Source organism: Pseudorasbora parva, chromosome 13 (assembly GCF_024679245.1).
Source record: "Pseudorasbora parva isolate DD20220531a chromosome 13, ASM2467924v1, whole genome shotgun sequence".
Lineage (NCBI taxonomy): Eukaryota > Metazoa > Chordata > Actinopteri > Cypriniformes > Gobionidae > Pseudorasbora > Pseudorasbora parva.
The window spans coordinates 19,760,051-19,781,595 of NC_090184.1; the positions used below are offsets into that span (position 1 = coordinate 19,760,051).

Genomic DNA, 21,545 nt, shown 5'->3' on the forward strand with positions numbered 1-21,545 from the left:
ACCATCATTTTTGTTGTTTTATCCATTCATTCATATCCCACTCTTGGTGATCTGACGGATAAAGTTCTTCCAGTTGTCTCGGTCATTGACTATACCAATAGCGTACATTACTAAGCCTTTGTTTTGCAGTAAAATAACTTTATACCAAACAGGATAACTGTTCATGAGCATTGTATGACAGTTGTCTCTGTCCACCCTGCTAAAAAAGACTAGGATCCTGTTCTTATGATATAATGTATTGCAGATTGTATAATTGTGCAAATTCATCTACCGATAATTAGGTTTTCATTATAGTATAGACTGGGTAAACCCAGCCTGATCTGCTGGGGATTTGATTTCGCCCTGTACCTCAGGCGGGAAACCTCTACATTCACTTAGAATTAGTTACACTTTTGGGGGAACCAATCACAGACTGGCTTATTCACCTGCCTCGCTGTTGGTGGGTTTAACACGATGACGGATAGAGAAGAGATGGATCGTGTCCGTTCATCGCGCCTCCTGTGATCTAATTGGTTGAAGGTTGACGGGTGTTTGTTTGGGGTGAGAAAAAAATAAAATAAAAAAAGAATAATTTGTTAATATATAATAATCCAGAACCAAGAAGCAAAATTTTAAACAGAAACAAGATAATTTTTCTTACCCTCTTGCAAAAACGAAGCAAATTTTGAAGCAAAAACTTCATATCTTAATATCTTAAAGCTGCTGTCTGTAACTTTTTTTTTGTGTTCAAGATTTACAAAAATGATATAATGAGAATGTACAACATGAATCCATTTTCCAAACCGTGTTTTTGTCTTATCCTGAATCAATATGGTACACTTATAATAAGTGTTTATATTGGGACTATTTCAGGCCAGACTGGTAGGAACCGCTGCGGAGGAGCACAGTCCCTGCGTGATCCGCCATAGACATAAACAGAGAGAAGTAGCTCCGGCTGCAGTGTTCTTCCGCAAGATGCATGCAGTTCTGTTTATTAACCGCTAGAGTGCAAAAAGATATGAACTGCAGCTTTAAAATATCATTTTTACTAATCTAGTAAAAGCATGTTGATTTAATAGTTTATAGATATGACTTGAAACAAGTGATAAATGCTAAAATAAGAACAGTATTTTTGCCGTGTTCAACATTGATAATAATAATAAATGTTTGTCGAGCAACAAATCAGCATATTAGAATGATTTCTAAAGGATCATGTGACACTGAAGACTGGAGTAATGATGCTGAAAATTCAGCTTTACCATCGCAGGAATAAAATTATATTAATGCTATATTAATGTTTTTGAAAGAAGTCTCTTATGTCAATGCTAATCTAATTAACTTTATAAAATAATAAAAAGTAAGTAAAATGGCCTTTTTCTATTATCAATACTAACATATACTATTATTAGATTATATACACATAGACATACATTTACATAACATATACATAGATTACAGCAAGTTTTAAAGGTGAACAACACGGTTGTGATGGTTGACCAACTAGACCAGCACATAAGCACTAGCCAACATAAACCAGTTCGGATAATGGTCTAAGCTGGCCTTTTCTGGTGAGGAAATATAATGTGTTGTTCTATATTTGAATGCAGTTTTGCAGTGGCTGTTGATTCTGGATGCACAGTCAAAAGGTATTTCCCCATACAGTCCAAACCCTGGCATTTTCACTCTGCCTGCTCAGAGTCCCAGCACAGCGCCCGGAGTGTTTTAACATTACACCTAGAGCCTCATCAATCTTACACTACTGTCTCGCTGCATCTCCACTTACAGTAATGGAAATCATTAAAAAGGGATTCACAAGGAGATACAAGTGCTGTGCCTGTCATCGTATTTCTTCACCGCTCTACACATAAACACATGAAGCGAAATGTTTCAAGGGAAAATGTGGATGTGTCTGTGTGTGTGTTTGTGTTTGTGTGTGTGGATGTGGGTCCACCCGGCTGGTTGGCAGTTTTAGAAACCGTCTGTGATCCAGTGTAGAGCTATTGAGCGGCCCTAGGGCCAGCGCTGATGATTTAGTGGCTGTAGACAAGGGGTTGGGGGGATGTGGGGGTTGGGTCGGGGCAAAAGGGAGGGAGCAGAGGACAAATAGAGCAGGTGGGGGTGAGGCGTCCTATCGCCTCCCTGTGGCCAGCCTGTCCTTATGAAAGTGGATGACTGAGGTAATAGACTTTGACTGCTGCTATCGGTCATAGAGTTAATAGCTAGATTCTGGGGAAAGATACTTTGTGCTTGGCGTTAGTATCATAGCTTGAGAGAGAGAGAGAGCTTGCACATGGAGAGAGAAAAAATGCCAGAAAGCAATATATATAGTACTTTGTGTTTTTTCTTCTTCTTTTTCTTTACCCTTTTACTTGTTATGGTACCATTGGGAAAACCACAGACCCTCCAGGGTTTAAACATCAGGGTTCCCATACATTTTAATAAATTATTATCTATGATTTTCCCCTTGCTTCGTGACCGATACAGGTTTTTAACCATCATTTTATAGAGGCAGCAACCACAACGATAAATTTCTAGACCATTAAATAGTTTAAAGATAAGCATAACTAGAAACATGTTTTTTGATTATAGTGATTTTCCCTTATTCATTTTTATTTGTTTATATATTTTCAAATTATGTGACTGTCAAATTTCAAATGTCTTCATTTTTAAAGAAACTTTAAACAAATAATTGTTTAAGATAAGATTTTCAAGGCATTCAATAAAAAAAAATTAATAATTATTACTAGACATAATTATTGCCCCCCTTAGTAAACATGACGCCTGTAAAATTAAATCTGCATTGTTAATCCTTTTGATATTAAAACAAATCACAAAAATCTAACCTTTCATTGAAGTAAATTAATTGAAAATCTGGGGGAAATGTCTTCATGAAATATATGTTTTTTTTTTCTCTAAAACACGATGGACATAATCATTTGCACTCTTTTATTAAATACTTCTTCAACCTCCTTTTGCCAAGATAACCGTTCAAGTCTTCTCCTATAATGAGGAGTTTGGAGAGCACCTGACGAGAGATCAGAGGCCGCTTCTCCATTCAGAATCCCTCCAGATCCTTCAGATTCACAGCTCCATGTTGGTGTATCTCTTCAGTTTAGCCACTCATTTTCTAGGGTCAGGGAACTGGAATGGTCATGAAGCTTCATTTTGTACTCAATGACACATGTGTGTGTTGATTTTGATGTTTGTTTTGGATCATTGGCCTGATTGAAGATCCAACCATGGGTTGGGTTTTATTTTGGAGTTTTTTTATCTGCTGGTATTTACTAGAATTTATGATGCCATCTCACCTCCAGCAAAATAAGAGGCCAAAAATGTCACAGATCCAGCAGTATATTTCATAGTGGGCATGGTGTGCTTTTTATCCCTGTTTGTACCAAAACAGTCTGGTGGGTTTGCTGCCAAACAGCTATTTTTTTTTTTTTTTTTAGCTTCATCTGACCATAGAAGCAGACACCGTTTGAAATTCCAGCCGTGTCTGACAACTGAATATGCTGGAGTTTGTTTCTGGATGAGCGAGGAGGATTTCTCTTGAAACCCTCCCAAACAACATGTGGTGATGTTTGATGATTTGACCCCAAAACACAACTAATCTCTGCAAATCTCCATCTGTGATCCTTGAAGAGTCTTTAGTCACTCAAACCCTCCTCACCGTGCCTTAGGGATGATATAGACACACGTCCTCTTCCAGGCAGACTCATAACATCTTTAGTTGATTGGAACCTTTTAATTATTGCCCTGATGGTGGAAATCATTTTCAATGCTTAAGCTATGTTATTACAGCCACTTTCTATTTTGTGAAGCTCAACAATCTTTTGCTGCACATCAGAACTATATTCTTTGGTTTTACTCATTGTGATGACGATTAAGGGAATTTGGCCTTTGTGCTTCCTTATATTTATACTCCTGTGAAACAGGAAGTCATGGTTGGACCATTTCATGTTCCTTATCTGCCTGATCATCTAAAACAATTAAAAAATGAATGGGAATATATAATTCAGAGATAGTTTACTCATAAAGAATTCCAGGGGTGCCAATAATTGTGGCAAAACATATTTTGAAAAAAAAAAAAAAAAAAAAAAATTATATATATATATATATATATATATATATATATATATATATATATATATATATATATATATATATATATATATATATAGATATATATATATATATATAGATATATATATATATATATATATATATACAATTATTATTTTTTTTTAAATGTGATTTCCCCCACTTTCAATTAGTTTACTTCAATGAAAGTTTTTTCTTTTTTTCAGCAGGGCCATAGAATAACCATTTTTGGTTCTTAGTCTGAAGGACATTTTAAGAATCTTTTTCCATAATACAGAATCTTTTGTGGAATAGGAAGATTCCAATGGATGTTAAAGGAGCCGTTATTTATTTAAACCCTACTGCCATTGTTTTATTTTAAGCATAGAGCTCATATTTTAATAGATTTATGCTCAAGCCATAATAAAGTAATCCACCAATGGTGTGAACATATCTTAATATACAGTATCATATTAATTAATATATTTAACTTTACGCTATAATGTTTAAGTATTTCTTATATTTAGCATAATGCTCAATGAAGCTCAATCAAGATTTATTTTCTGTGAACATATTTGAATATATAGCGACTTAGTTTAAATTTTGTTTTAATATTTGTTTTAAACTGAAAACAAAACAAAAAATGATATGGTGTAGTCCTGATAATCTTGACCTTGAAGGTGCTCTTAATACTTGAGGCTGGACCTTGCAGCTGAATTCACACTGATTTTGTTCAGCTTATTCAGCTGCTCAGGTCCCTGTCATCTTCTGCTCAAAATACAGTGACCTTGAAGCAAAAGTCATCCATCGTTGGCTTTCAAATTGAAATTTAAAATGAACTAGATTGTAAGTCTCAAAATCAAAATTTAGGAAGACATGAGATGTCATTCGTGGATGTCCCCTGTGGCAATGGATCTATTACTGTGGACCAGCAGGTTATAGGGGAATTACAGAAATTGCATTTACAAGATGTGAATCGGTCTCCTCAGGTATTTATTGCATATGCAGAGATCCCAGAGTATCCACGGGAACCAGAATAAGATGAAGGTTAAGGCTGACATTTAAATTGAACAGAAGTCAACTTCCATAAAATAAAAACAAAAGATCATAAAACATGATTATGGAATTAGAGCATGATTATGGAATTCTTCCAGGACATGTCATTCAAATGAAGCATATTATATTCATATTATAGATTTCAGCCTTTGAGGCCCCTCTGGAATCACGTCATTCAAAATATATTTTTAGCTCCATCTTTTTATCTATGAATCCCTGAAATGTGTATTTGTTTTTTGTTTTCTTAATAAATTATATAATTTTGAATCTGTTTTTCCACCATGGAAGACATATAAAAAGGGTTATTTTAGTTGTATTAATATTTTTAATTAGCTTTATATATATATATATATATATATATATATATATATATATATATATATATATATATATATATATATATATATATATATATATATATATATATATATATATATATATATATATATATATATATATATATATACATACATATATATATATTAAATTGATAAATATTTTTAAAATTAGCTTTTATATTTAAAAAAAATATATTATTATTTTATTTATGTTTATTTTTTTTTATTTCAGTCTTAGTTCATTTTACTCACAGATAAAAAAAAAAATAATAATAAAAAAAAAAAAAACCTGGTTAAGTGAAACCTGTTAATTCTGCAATTCCATTTACACAGAAAGGGCACATTGTCAAAATTGTCAAATATTTTCCTTATATTATAATCATTACAAGCACAAGCTATAATCCCCTTCGTTGTGTCTATTTACTGTCTTTTAGCCAGTGGTTTATTTAATAAACCATGGGAAATCCCACTATATTTAAGTATGACATTTGCATAGCATTTGGAGGTTATTACATGGATAAAAGATGGACATCATCTACATTTTGAACTGGAACTCTGCCCCCAACCCACTTGAAATTCACTCTCTGGATCCATTACTTATGGCTTCCCCACTTTAATCTGACTGATAACAGATTCGTTTCTAAAGTTCACTTTATTTTAAAGGTGGGGTAAGTGCTTTCTGGTAACCCTTGTTGTTATTTCAAATCTTGGCCCTATTGTGATAGCTCCGCCCCACACATACATAACCCAGGAAACGACTATGGCAGAATCTGCGTGTTACTAGGTCGAATATTAAGTAAAAAAGTGAATATCCATCACAAAAACACAAACCGTTCTCATAAACTCGATTTAAAACGAGCCGACAGTCCAAATAACGAGCATATTACAATTATGACCAGATTAGAGTTATAGCGATCACAAAAACACAAACCGTTCTCATGAACAACTCGATCCAACTGACAGTCCAGCTAACGGCATATTACAATTATGAACGGATAAGGGTATATCCGTTCATAATTGTATATTATATAGATCATGAAAAGAGGAAACAAATATATATTAGGAGTATATTATCTTACTTGTGGGATACATTTTGAGAGCTGACGATTGAAACAGACAGTGAGGAGATTTAGATGCTCCATATGGAGTGGAATGAATGGGTCTTTATCATCGCTGATTATCATCAAATGAACCAACAAGTGAACATGACACACGAGCATATTCAAGAAAAAGCCAGCATATGGTTTCTTTGTTACACTGTAATTATTAATTAAGTACTGGGTAATATTAAGTAACTATTTATAGTTATTTCTATAGCAACTGTGTGTAACATGTAACAATGACACTAAAGTCTAAAACCCTCCCTAATTGTAACACTTACAACTTCAATTTCTGTAAAGCTGTTTTGAAACTATTTCATGTAAATTGCTATACAAATAAACTTGAACAAATCTTCACTTTGTTTGTTGAATTATTTGTAGGTTTCTTTCTATCTGTACATTTGTCACAATTAGTAGCACTTATATAATATTTTGATGTACCATTTAGCAGTCTCTCTCAAGTTATCTACTTTGAAGCACAGTTCTGTGATCTCAGCAACTCCCCTAGCCCTATCCATCTGTATCTTAAGACAGAACCTCCTTCAGGTATAAGATTAGATCACAAGCCTTTCCTACTGCTCAGTAGCTTTCTTTATAGTTTTCCCAATGGTAAAGTTACTTATAAAGTGTTTGTCTTTGGTAAGACAACCGGGGGGAGCTTGTGTCAAAATCAATTAGCCTCCTGTTAAGTTAAACCTGGTTCACTGCACAGTGGTTCAAATTTAATTACGACTGATTCTGTGCCATACTCACAGTGTCCACAAGTGCACAGCTCAAGCTACGGCGGGTGATAAAGCGTCACTAATGCTCTGTTAGTAAAGTACTGCAGTTCAGGGAGTACTCAATCAACATTCATTCTTAATTAAAAGACCACATAATGCATGCTACGTTGGTCACAATAGTGCACTTTGCATTATTCTACTTTGTACACGTCTAAAATTCTAACACAATGGAGTAATGCAGTGATGACATATTTTTTGTAGTCCAACCCAGAACCCAGTGGGCTTGTTACTCTTTTTCTCATTCTCCTTTCAAAAGTAATATTATTACTTTACTTATTTCCTGTCAACAGCAATTCATTTACACTACTTGTTATATTACTTTTCGATTACACCCCAGAATAATTAATTTTCCATTTTCTCCTGAAAGTTATGCATGTGTACCTCTCGGTATCCGAATCATCATTTCTATTTATCTCCCACTGAATTATGTGATCTGGTGAGCATATTAGTGGGATCCAGTGATGTCTTCCTGGGTTTATTTTTACTTACATTTAGAAAAATATAATTCGCTGCACATGTCACTCACATAACGTTTTCATAACCTGCCCTGTCTTTTCCGATGAAGTTCCATTACATTTCCACGTTATGTCTCCATAACTAGCTAACCCATAGAAATGTTTATACATGTGAAACATGAAGCTAATAAACATACGACTGCGACAGTATATAGTCACGTTTCCACTGAAATTACCAGGAACAATTTGTCCCAGGAACCCCACCCCCTCAGATCTTTTGCTGTCTGTGTTTCCATCGCCGTCTAAAGTACCGTTAAGATTAGCCAAATTAGTCGGTTGGCGTTCCTTCGTGCGACTTTCCAGTTTCCGCTGGATTTTGTCCTCCTAAAATAAGGGCTAATTTTTAGGCTAATTATAATTCATAGGCTGATTTGTATTCATAGAGCATGTCAGCACATCCGCACTCTTCAAAAAAAGTGCTTTAAATCTCTTTTAAAGAGACAAACTTGAAGGCATAAATTGCATATGTATTCAAAATAAAAAAATATAGATTTTACTAAATGTCCGCTTGCTTATTTTGCTCAAGATTTAAGATTTATTAAGTCCACGTTATGCAAACAAGAAACTATGCTTCTAACCATCATTGCAACAACACAAACAAATTTATGTCACTATTTTCAGCCGATGAATGTAAGCTTTTTCAGTGCTATCTCACCCAATTTGTACATATTTGTATGAGGCGGCTAATTTGTATGAATTCGTATGACCTCACTCGTATGAATTCATACAATTTGTCTATACTGCAGTGATGGGTTTTCGGTGCAGGATTATGGATTGGTCATTCATATAAAATCATATGAATCTTGTCAAACATATGTTATAATTTTTTTTGAATATGAATTCGTACGAGTGAGGTCTTACAAATTCTTACAAACTTAAATGTTTTGTTCAACATGATAATCTTCATAACTTTTGTTGATTTTGAAGCATACATAGACAAACGAAACTAAACTACGTGGGCTATAAACGAAATGCACCATGGTCACATGACTTTAAGGATTTTTTTAAAAAGCACCAAGGGGTATTGCTGATGTATATCCTAAAATTTGACAATTTGAAATGCATGAATAAAACTTCAGGTCTTTCACCAAAACCCGGTCACGTTCAACACAAAGGAAAATGGTGCGAGGACTCAAGTGCAGAAGATGATGATCATTTATTAACAAAAAGAAAACATAAGCTCAAAACCAAAAACCCACGAGAGGGAAAACAGATAATCAGACTGTAACATAAAATATACCAAACAGAATCACAGGGGAACCCAGGAGACATATACAGAACATACAACGATCCGACCAAGACTGACAAAACACAAGGAGCTTATAAAGGGAAGAAATCCAAAGGGAATCAAGGAACACAGGTGGGGCCAATAAACACTAATCAGATAACAAGGGGGAGGGATCTGACAATGACAGGAGCCCATGCTGGACAAAGCAAAACCCACATGTGCACAAGACAGGACAGGCATGTGACAAACCCAATCAAAAATAAACATTTGGGATGGTAGAACCACTTACAAACTCAAGAAATGGCATTTAGCTTCTCTATTTAGCTTCTCATTTAGCTTCTCTATTTAGCTTCTTCAAATTACAAAAATCAAGTAATTTGAAAATGGTAATTTCCAAGCAGAGTACAAGTAATAGAAAAGGATTGGAAATCTCGATAATGAACATAACTATTAATAGGCTATAAATCACTTGGATTGTGAGTGCAGTCCCTGTTAAATGCTTATTTAAAGTCCTTATCCATCACAAATCACTTGCAAAGTCATGGAAAAACCATGGAACTGTTGGTTAACATAGATGAGAAAATACTACAGCTAAACATTCCGGGGCAAAAAACAAAACAAAACAAAAAACGCTTTAGTATGTTAGTCAACGCACTTCTTCAAAGCATGACAAAAGACTTTAAAAACAATATCTATATATGTATATATATATATATATATATATATATATATATATATATATATATATATATATATATATATATATATATATATATATATATATATATATATATATTTCTCCATTGAGGTAACGCTTTATTTTGGTACTCCCCTATATACATTTTTTTGACTATAGGGGTAGGTTTAAGGTTAGAAGAATAAGGGGTTAGGGCTAGTAGAATAAGTTGACATTTGACATCAAAGTTAGTATTAGCAGATATTAAGTAGACTTAATATAATTAACTGCATGCCTATTTGCAAGGATTAACATTCAATTTTACTTTTCCTTCACTCCGTCATGTAGTTATGTGTGGCCATTTGGAGATAGTTAGACCAGCTTGTTCTGTATGCAAACATCATTTTCCCTTGTGTTTAAATTCAAGGTATTCATGATAAACCACAGACAGGCTGAACAGAGCTTGCATAACCTTACATAGCAACAGGGGGCTTTTCACTGGTACCATTGAACTGCACACATATTCATCCTACAGAGGATACACAGCCTTGAAACACTGGAACCTTTAAATGAAATCTAATACTATTCCCATATCAGGTCATGCCTCTGTACTGCTTTTCCACCTCAACGTTGCACACATACCGCAGAAAGCAATTACTCTTTGTCAACTATCTAATCTAGTGTTATGATGTTGGTAGAGAATCGAATGAATTCGGCTCTCAGGACCCAAAGGTAAACAGTATACACTTCCCTGCACGGTATTCTCATGCTTATTTAGTCTGGGCAGATACAATGATAAATGAATGGATGGATGGCTATAAAGATGATCAGATGGAGAGTGAGAAAAAAAAAAGTGTGCACATTTATTTCAGCACTAAACTTTAAGGTAAAGTAACTATTTATTTATACCACAAATATATTAATAAGTACAGTTCTTGAAACTTAAGTCAAAATAACAATATAATATCATATTTTAATTCAGCAATGAAATCTGACAACAATGGTATCATAAAAAACATGAAAAAAAACAAAACAACATGAAAAATGATTTCTCTCATAACTTTTTCTACAAGTGGACAGTCTCCTCCTCCTTATAATGTCTCTGGTTTAGACTACATTTATCCACCTCTGTACATAATGCTGCACCTGACTGCTTTTTCACAATGTGTAATTTTCTCTGCTAAAGTTTGCTTATTCAAAACAAAGGTGTAGCTTGATGACACCTTGATTTCTCAGAATCATGGGAGTTGTAATCTTCACCTAGCCAGTGGAAAAGAATCAGATGGGACTTGGGCAGAAATCATATTCATGGATGTGCTAATGTATAAATATTTATTAAAGGTCCCATTCTTTGCGTGTTTTCGAAGCTTTGATTATGTTTACAGTGTGCAATATAACATGAGTTCATGTTTCGCGTGTAAAAAAACACAGTATTTTTCACACAATTTACTTATCTGTATACCGCTGTTTCCTCTGTCCTAAAAACGGCCTGATGATTTCCTTGTTCTATGAAGTCCCTCCTTTAAAAATACATAACGAGTTCTGATTACGCCAGTGCTTCCCGCGCTGTGATTGGACAGCAGCTTAGCACGTTGCCCGGAACGGTCCCGCCTCTTATCATAACGTGTAGATACGCGCGCTCAATGTTATTGCAGAAATGTCTATATTGCCTTATCAATTTGAGTCGGAATCAGACCCGGAGAATATCGAAGAGGATCGATTACAACCTGCTCAGGAAAGACTTTTGCTGGATGTTTCAGAATGGTAAGCTGTCTATTCAGTAGTTTAAACTGATCATTACAAACACCAACAATCGATGGTGTCAGATTGAATTACTACACTTTTATATGCTAAATTTTTCGGATTGGTTTCAATTACCATCTAACGTTAGTTAACAAAGCTAAACAGCGTTGCACTTTGTGTCATGAGTTACATAAACTGTTAAACGGACCAACTTAAATAATAAAATACACTTACCGGTTGTGATCCATAAACAACAAATAGGGAACTGCGTCATCTTTTAAGAATAATCTTTCTGCGAATCCGGCATTAAACTGATTGAGATTGAGGAAGCAGTCCTCAGCAAAATGTGCTGCACATAGTTTTAAATTGTGATTATAATTTTCCGGAACCGAGTTAACCATAAACTGTAGCCATTGATCTCTACGTACAGCGTCCGTGGGAAGGCCAAACAAAGGTGATTTGACTCCGGGATGAAAATAACAGCGTTTCAATGGCATGGCGACAAACACACTCTACAAAAACAACGCTTCCTATTCTCGACCTGCGAGAGCAAAAGGACAACGCCCCTGAATTTACGTGTTCTTGTGGGCGGAGGGTTCGTCAACAAACGGTTTTAGTTGCGTCATTACAGCAGGAAGTGCAGAGGTGTAGTCCAAACCGGCCGTTCGCTGTAAGCTTTGAAAGGGAACTTCTGTTAAATAAAATATCTCGCTTGGCATTGAACTTTGAGCTTTATAATTTTACAGGTATTATTTATGCTCTAACAGCAACATTACACACTAACTAAAGTTTGAAAGATGGAATCGCAAAGAATGGGACCTTTAAGGTTAGTGTAGTATGAAGCAGGGTGTTGCTGAAAGCCGTGGGAGCGGAACAAGGCCACTGGAGCGATTACTAATGAGAGACAAGCGTGACACTTGTCTCGAGGTCAATGGAGCTTTTATTATGTCGCAGGCAACCACATGCGCTTCTTCCGCTCATGCTTATGTGGGGTAACGCAGTGCTGTTTTATAATATTAGATACATTTCAGTGTCTCGACTGTTATGTTATAACGCTACTCTAGGCATTCGCTTGGTGGCTACTATGAGACACTTCTTGCACACTGCTGTAAGCTATATCAATAATAGGCATGGTAAAACATGGTACTGGCGGTAAATCAAGAAAACGAGATTTAAACAATAAGACTAACTGTGTTGAGCTATATAACAATGATTTGTTTTCTGTCAGTAAATGCATCCAAACAGTTGTTCACCTGTCTAATAAAACACATAATATTTAAAGGGTATTTGGTGTTTCCACCTGAGGGTAACGTGGATATGATGTCCTTGATAGGCTACACAATCCCAGATTGTGACCCCACCCGGGTAACACTTTACTTGAAGGGGTGTGCATAAGACTGACATGACACCTTCATAATCATAATATGACACATGTCATGAATATGAAGGAGTTTTCATGCATGTTTTATGCATGTTGATAGACAACTATCATTACGTGTCATCCGCTCAATTATGTCAGTTTTAATGCAAAAAGATTATGTGAGATGTCTTTGATATGACAACTTGACATAAACCAATACGTTATAACCTGTAAATGTCTTTGTCATGACAACTTGATATTACTAAGACAACATAACCTGTCATAAACATGAGATAGCAGATTAATTATCAAACTTAAGAAACTACTTAGCTTTTATTGGTTAACATTACATTAAACTGTCATGTGGTTGGTTTTGACATTGGCTGTCATGAGGCCATTATAATGTCATTAATTTTTTTAATAAATTGAATTTGTCATTAACATGTCATTAAGTGACAGTACTCTGTCAAATTATTTCATAACATTGTAATGAATATTTTTCTTGACCTAAACTACAGTGGTGCAACTTGAATTTGTCATTAATATGTCAGTAAGTGTCAATACTTTGTCAAATTATTTTATAACAGTGTCATTAATATTTTTCTTGACCTGAACTATGGCATCTAGAGGAAATTAAATACTCATTAAAAACTCACCTCAAAAGGATAGAGCGGCACCCATAGACTTTATATACACCTATATGATGTCTATGGTAGCACCACTGGTTTGGTGTACGCTGTCTGTCATGACAAAGACACTGTCAGGTTATAATGTATTGGTTTATGTCAAGTTGTCATATCAAAGACTAGCCTAGAAATCTAGACGCACCCTAGCGGCAGCAAATTTAATCTGCCCGCGAGTGTCTTCTAGCAACTCCCAATACTCTTCTGAGCTGTATTCGCCTAACTCTTGCCGGGCCAATCACATCGTGTATAGAGTCGGTGGGCAGGGCCATAATGACGACCGCCGAGTTGCGTTTGCGTGCTTCCAGTAAACACAGAAACTGGCAAACGGCGGTCTTTCGAATCAGCTTTGACCACGACTCTGGAAGACTTGGAGTTAAGCTTTTCTCTAAAAAAAAAAAGAACGGCACTGAAGTCATTCTTAAGAAGGGAAGATTTGTTCGGAGTTTTGCCGACCAGATACGGCGATTGTTTAATCTGTCAACAAGCTCTGTTTCACCTTCGTTGCTCTGGTTGGTGGTAGCGCTATCCTATCGCGTGCAGAGGGAGATTGAGTTCAGAGTTTAGATTGAGCCCTGTCAATGGTGAGTTTCCAGACCAAACATCTTGATGTGGGTTTGGATTGTCAGGCTAATCAAAGACATCTTATATAATGTCATCTTTGCATTAAAAATGACATAACTGAGCAAATGACACTTAATGACAGTTGTCATAAACATACATAAAACATGTGTCATGTCATGATTATGAATGTGTCATATCAGTCTTATGCACACCCCTTCAAGTAAAGTGTTACCGTCAAGGGTTACAGTCGACTGTCTGGTTACCAATGTTCTTCAAAATATATGTGTATGTCTTCAACAGAAGTAAGAAACTCATAATGGTTTGGAACAACATGAGTGTGAGTAAATTATTGACAGAATTAAAATTTTTGGGTGAACTATCCCTTTAAGGACTCAAGGACAGGACTGACAACCGTATTCTGCTGCTGTCTAAAAGTGGCCATATACTCATAGTCATAATAAATGTTTCTTGAGCACTAAATCAGCATATTAGAATGATTTATATCATGTGACACTGACGACTTGCATAATGATGCTGAAAACATAGGTATAAAGTTGAGGTATATAAGTGAAAGAACATGTGTAGTATCTATTAATAATACCATGTCTGAAAACGGTAAGGTACCATATGGGGTTCCTCAGTGATCCATTTTAGGAACACTACTTTTTAACCTATATACGTTACCTCTCGGTCATGTCATGCAGGAGGCATGGTATCTCTTTTCATCGCTATGCTGATGACACACAGTTATATGTAGCCATATCTCCTGATGACACTGGGCAAATTGATTCACTTGCAAATTGCATCCAAGACATAAATGACTAGATTTCACAAAATTCCTATTCCAAAATAGTGTTGGACAAATTACTGAAAATTAGTAATTAGTTAATTTACTTTACCAATTACTCTATATCAAACGTAATTAGTTACTAGGGAAAGTAACTTTTAAGTTACTTGTATGTCTGCTTTTTAAATGTAAATAGGAACAGTACTGAACAGTCAAACAAATAAACAATTTTAGACCTATTTATTGTAATCAACAGGGCAACAGGCCTTAAATCAGACAGTAATACAATCATTCGTAGTCTCAGTCATTTAACAGTAGTTGTTTACCACATTAGGCCCATTGAAAGTGACTACAGTATTAACACTAATTAAAAGAGAAAACAGGTGTCTTGAGGTGCATATAATTGAATATGTGATTTAACAAAAGCTTAACAAAATGGTTTAACAAACATGCCTCATAAGGTAAAGCTAAAAAAAGATATAAGAGATGAGATTCTCAACAATCGTTACAATGGGTCTCATCTCTCAAAGCTCATTGTTTTGAAAAGTGTGGTGTGCTCTGATTGGCCAGCGATCAAGTGCTTTGTGATTGGCCTCGAATACCTAATGCATCTGCAATTATTTTGTTTTACCACAAAAGCCCCTTTCACACTGTATGTCGGACCCGCAATATTCCCGGAACATTGGCGGGTCGCCTTCTGTGTGAAAGCAACCACGTCCCAGAATTGGTTACCGAATTGAACCCGGGTTGGGGACCTAGAAACATTGCGGTATTCGATCCGGGACGAGCGCTGTGTGAACAAAAGCCAAAACTAATGCCGCAACGTGTACGTAGTTATCGTACCTAGAGCCTAGAGCATGTTTTTTTCAATAATACAACCCTGCAGTGCCAGAAGAGCTAGTCGGTGTTTTAAACGCAGAGATTGTTCGTATACAAAAGAAACTCAAATTAAACAAGCAGAAATGTGCACAAACTGGACACAAGTCGAGACCACGGAGCTCCTTACTATCCGCGCTGAAGCTGAGATCGCTCGCCATTATACGTCACATCAAGATGTCACGTGTCAACTCGACCCGGGACCGTTACGGGTTGTGTGTGAAAGCGTACATATTACGGTATTTCGCTGGCAGTGTGAATGGACCAAATCTAGCAGCCCGGGAGCAAATGCTATTTGCCGGAATCGCAGTGTGAAAGGGGCTAAAGTAGAACTAAAAGATTTGGTGGTGCTGCTTTTACCCGTTATGCTCCTCCCCTATGGAATAATCTTCAGGCGGAAGTAAGATGTGCTGAAAATATTAAAAGTTTTAAATAATAATAAAAAATAATAAAAAACACTTTATATTATGTTTTATTATATATAAATATGTATGTTGTCTTAATTTTGTATTAATTTTATTTATGTATGTATGTATGTATTTATTTATTTATTTGTTTGTTTGTTTGTTTGTTTGTTTGTTTGTTTGTTTGTTTGTTTGTTTGTTTGTTTGTATGTTTGTTTGTTTGTTTGTTTGTTTAAATATTTAATTAGTTTGAGTAGAGCCAACTCAAATTAAACAAATTAGTTAGACTGAAAAAAATGGGCTGGGGTTTCTGTTTATTTTTATTTTATTTTTTTGAGTGCAAAATAAAAGTTCTGCTAATTTTAAATGTATTAACTTAAAAAAAACTGATGTAACCAATAGCCTAAACTTTGCCAACATATTTGGGTTTACAGTGTATTGTATCTAATGTTTCTTTCCTGCCTGTAAAGCATTTAATACTCAGTTGATTTGTTTGGAAAAGTGCTATATAAATACAATTTGCTTGACTGCTTGCTTACTTTTAAATTCTAATACTATTTCACAATAATAAAAGTTGTTATGGTATTTTGGATTAAGTAAATGCAGCTTTGGTGTGCATTGATCCGAGACATTTTTCAAAAGCATTCAAAAAAATCTGCCTATCTACCCCAAAAATTCATAAATGTAATCAAATTGTTTCCAGATGGAATACATATGGTTCTCTTGACAAACTTTTTTTTTTTTTCATTGTAATGATCACAATCGGAAAAATCAAGCAAACAATCACTACTGAAAAGATTTAGCTTACGTTAAGATATTATTTCTAATGTAATGAAATACGACAAGAGCCGTGTACAACAAGGCAATGAGGAATGCATCTTCATCTCATAAACAATTTATAACAACATCTTGTTAACAGTATTTAGGGAGCACAGCCAATAAGCAGTGAACACTCTGTCCACATAGGGTTGTACTGTATGCATGAAGGTCAATCAATCGGTTTGACTCTGCACGGTTCAGTTCGCATCTGCTTGATCAGGGCAGACATTAAGAATATTCCATAACCAGAGGGGTCAGGGCCTACGCAGACAACACTGGTCACTGCTGTATAACTGCTCAGAGAGGCTCTAATGTTTCTTGCAGTGCAGCATTAGATCAAATGCAAGGATCAGATAGTGGCGTCACATCTCACATAACCAGAGCGAACGACGCATTGTGCGTTCATCACAGTGAATGTGTGCTCAGTTAACTGAGTTGAGTCAGATTGCTTCATCCTGGCATTGAATGACTTCTCTGTTCAGGCCCAAAATGATTTCCAACTATAGGCTCAGCACAGTGCTTTCTAATTAAGTGGAAAACCTTTTGAATATATGAAATCATATATTAATGGGGGGGGGGGGTGCTTCAGTGATGAGAATATTGGAAACACTTTCATGCATCAAAATCTCGCTTGGCTACGAATCGGAAATTACATTCCAGCAGAAAAAAGGAATTTTAAGTGAAACAAAACAAGCAAAGATGTAAACTGGATTGTGTTTGCTTTAGAGCAGCTGCAGGAACGAAAAAGACGAGCTGCATGGCAGCATCACATTGAGGTGTTTGGCCGAAACTGATCAAGTCATATATATTCAGCTCATGCCAACATGACACCCTCCTCCAGCGCCCGCCCGCCTGCCCGCGCCGCATTACTTCTGGCTGTTACCCTAGTGAGGAGTAATGTCAGTACACAAGGACAGTTTTCTCTCATTCATGGGCCTGACAGCACCAGCTAATGCACGTCCAATCTACTGCCACTGGACTCTACTTGCACTGTATAAATGAATAGTGCACTCTGTAACAGAGGAGAGAGACTGGCTAGTTGTCACGTGGGGATGTTATAGTAACTTTTAAAAAAAATGTGCAGTTCAGTGTTCAGTAGCTTACACTGTAAAAAGTATTGATGGTTTAACTTAAAAAAGTAAGTAACCTGGCTGCCTTAAAATGTTCAGTTCATTGAAATTAAAAGTTTGAGTTAATACATAGAAACTCACAATATTATTGTATCTGAACCACACACACACACACACACACACACACACACATATATATATATATATATATATATATATATATATATATATATTTTTTTTTTTTTTTTTTGATAAATCATGAAAATAGCACAATTTTTCACTGCATCACTAAAACACAATTACGCAATATGCTTACTACATCTTTTAATATTTGAATAAAGGATGATGTCAATTCTCAAAAAATGTTTAGTTTTAATTTCAATGAACTCAAAATCTTAAGGCAACCAGGTAACTTTTATGTATATATATATATATATATATATATATATATATATATATATATATATATATATATATACATAAAAGTATACACTATTCATTTATATATATATATATTTGTCTGCATAAACTAAATCTACTCTGACAAGTATTAACTGGAGTTTAATGTGTGACTACTAGCCTCAATCTCCCCTACTGCCTTTCTGGGATCAATCATGTGTACCTATCCAACTATCTTATCATTGATCCATAATCCCAGAGAGCTCTTACCTTCAGTCAGGCCTATGTTGATGCTCCAGTAACTCTGCAGACATTGCATTTCCTTCTTCATTCCCCTCTTGCAGCGGCAGTCGAACAGATCCATCTCCTGCAACACTTCCAGGGCTACCTGGCAATCCCTATTGGCCAACATGGTGTTCCTGTCCTTGCCTGCCAGACACTGCCTCATGATCCTAAAGCGATGGCTGCATTTTTGGTCCTGGTTACACTTCTCGGTGGCTCTTAAACAGTCCATTGAGTCTTGGTGCCCGGACTCAGAGAGAGAGGAAGAGCCCGACATGGAGAACACTAGCTCATCTATGAAGGAGGGTGGAGAGGAATGGAGGTTCAGGTATATGTTTTTACATACGGACTGAGAAATGTCCCACTTTAACAAATCTTTATCTGTTTATGACAAAATAATGTATACAGACATCATTAACTGCATCCACTCATTTTTTTCCCATTTTAGTCAATGACTAACATGACAGCAAAAGAGTGCAATTTAGAGACCATCAAGCCAGGGGTAATGACCAGATGATTGCGAGATCATTTTAATGACTCACAAGGATCGCTTGACAGCTCAGAATGGTGTCAAAGTATGAAATACATGCCTCGAAGTGTAAAATATCATATGCATCACACAAAAGACCTGTAATTGGCATGACATGAGTCACCAGTGAGTGACAGTCTTTTTTTTTTAGTTGTGAAAAATAGATTTAATTAGCGGCTTAATTAATAGCTTTATACTCTCCTGTTTTTTGTTTTTTGTTTGTTTGTTTCCTACTAAAAATGGCATTTGCTCAATTCTGCTTCTTCCTATGTGTTTGAGAGCGATGCAAATACGTGTATGTCAATTATTATTATTTTATCATAGGGTCATTATAACAGAGGTGCAACCCACCAGTGACACCTGCAGGTGTAAATACATCAGAATACTTACCAATCTCATTTTAATTTGTTTTTGTTTTTGTTTTTTTCTTAAAACTGTTTCAGAGCATATCAGTGAGAAGAACCAGAATGAAAAATCCAGACACACCCTTGGAAAGCGAATCACTGATGAATGCTTTGCATATATAAAAAAAAGAGAGAGAGAAGACCGAGAAATGCTGCAAGATGCTCTAAGAATGCAAATGTGCGAAAAGAAGAAAATCAGGAAAGTAGCACTTTACATTACATTGTATTATGGATATTAATATTACTTAGGCAGCTCTAATAATAATTTAAGGCAGTCACATCAGCGCACATATTTTTACACTGCAGCGTTTAAACTCACGTAAAGCCTAGCTGGAGGTTGGACATCTATTTCTAAATGTGTAAACTTGTAAATATGTTCTGCATACTGTTTAAATATTTAGCCTAATTCTCAGCATAAGGTGCGCCGACAGGATCAAGTCTCGTCAGTGTGAAATGCCCAGTGATAAATCCACAAAGTGACCTTGATAATCCTCAGCTTTATTGAAACATTTACTTATTGTATGCATGAGTGGGAACTTATTAGATGCCATGTAAAATTATAAGGCTGATCAGTTATCTTCATTCAGAAGGAATGAAACGCAGCGCATGTAACTTGCATCATCATAAATACATTTAAATACGCGATTACCATGAACCGAGAAGTTGTTGAGTCTTTAATTCCGATTTCCATCAATCAAACCTGAGATGTAATGCATATCGTTGCTTTTCTGCTCGTTATCGAACTTGACCTCACCTTAATTCCGCGTAACTTCATAAACTATTATGGTATTACATTTAAATTTCGCCACATCATTAACAGTGTCACTGGAGGAAAGTGAATATAGATGCAATACAACTCTATAATGAATTGAATGAAATTGCTTGAGGAGATGCACTTCGACTAAAGAAAAAAGGCAAAATCTCATAAAAGGGTGTGAATTCAAACAAAAACTTACCTAAAAAGAGCAGAAATCCGTAGATATAGATATACATGTTTCTGTTTCTGATGGAGAGTCCGCGTGCGTTAAAGGGTGCCGCTCGTGCTGTCATACGTTCCCTCCAAATTACAGTATTCTGCCCAGTCCTCTTAAAATACCGATGCTGCTCTAAACGCTCTATGACCTTAAAAATCCCAAAATGTATCCAGCGTTTGTCGGACCATGATTGTTTTTTCCCCCGTCTAAATAATCCAAAGCCTCATACACAGAAGGAAAAGTTCTCAATTCCGCTCAGGAGGGGAACTAAACCCCAGGTTTCCGTAGGAACCGTTTACTCGTGGTGGCTTCGGGTGGACAGACGCATATTCCCAATGATGATGCTCTACTAAAAGGACGCAGGATCGAAACGTCCGGCTTTACTAAAGCAATGCTCCTCTGTATATTATCCCCGCTGGCCGCTCCTGTTTATTTCCGAGACGAAATTCCCAAGCAAAGGCAGTGAGAAACTTCAGATGGCAGAGCTCTGCGGACAGACTTCTGTCTCTGGTGGAGGCAGTGCGCTCCTGAGGAGCGAGGCATAAGCGAACGCACGTGCCCCCGTTACGCGCTCCAACCCACATGGTAAATGATCCGGAGACGGATGAGTTAATCAAAGCGCGAACAAACAAGGAGTCAAGCTGACTCACCATACTGTGCTTAACGAATAGGTTTTAGGGCAAAGGATGAATTCAACTTTTGACAAGAGGTCAGTAACTGCTCTTCTAGTTGTGTAACCAAAATACAAACGGAAGCGTAACATAACAGTGAGCATTAAGAAGGACTTAGTTAAATGGTCTCTATAGCTCTGTATGACCAGCTGGTGGCTGGTGGTTTTAGGTGGGTTTTGGACACTTTTGAGCTATTCAGGTTGGTTTATGATGCCTCATGCTTTGA

General features: G+C 36.0%; 1 protein-coding gene across 3 annotated transcripts in view; it reads right to left on the reverse strand.

Moving 5' to 3' along the window:
- The window catches only part of gfra2a (GDNF family receptor alpha 2a), a 128,912-nt gene extending 107,715 nt beyond the window's left edge, over window positions 1-21,197 (reverse strand). Inside the window, exons 1-2 of one of the 3 annotated variants that reach the window (XM_067413389.1) lie at window positions 20,631-21,197; window positions 18,730-19,035 (exon numbers count right to left, since the gene is read on the reverse strand). In XM_067413389.1, the coding sequence (XP_067269490.1) occupies window positions 18,730-19,035; window positions 20,631-20,724 (400 nt within the window). In that variant the 5' untranslated portion in view covers window positions 20,725-21,197. The remainder of the gene's footprint in view (window positions 1-18,729; window positions 19,036-20,630) is intronic. The other 2 variants (XM_067413391.1, XM_067413390.1) reach the window with 2 other exon arrangements.
- Window positions 21,198-21,545: the final 348 nt, after the last annotated feature.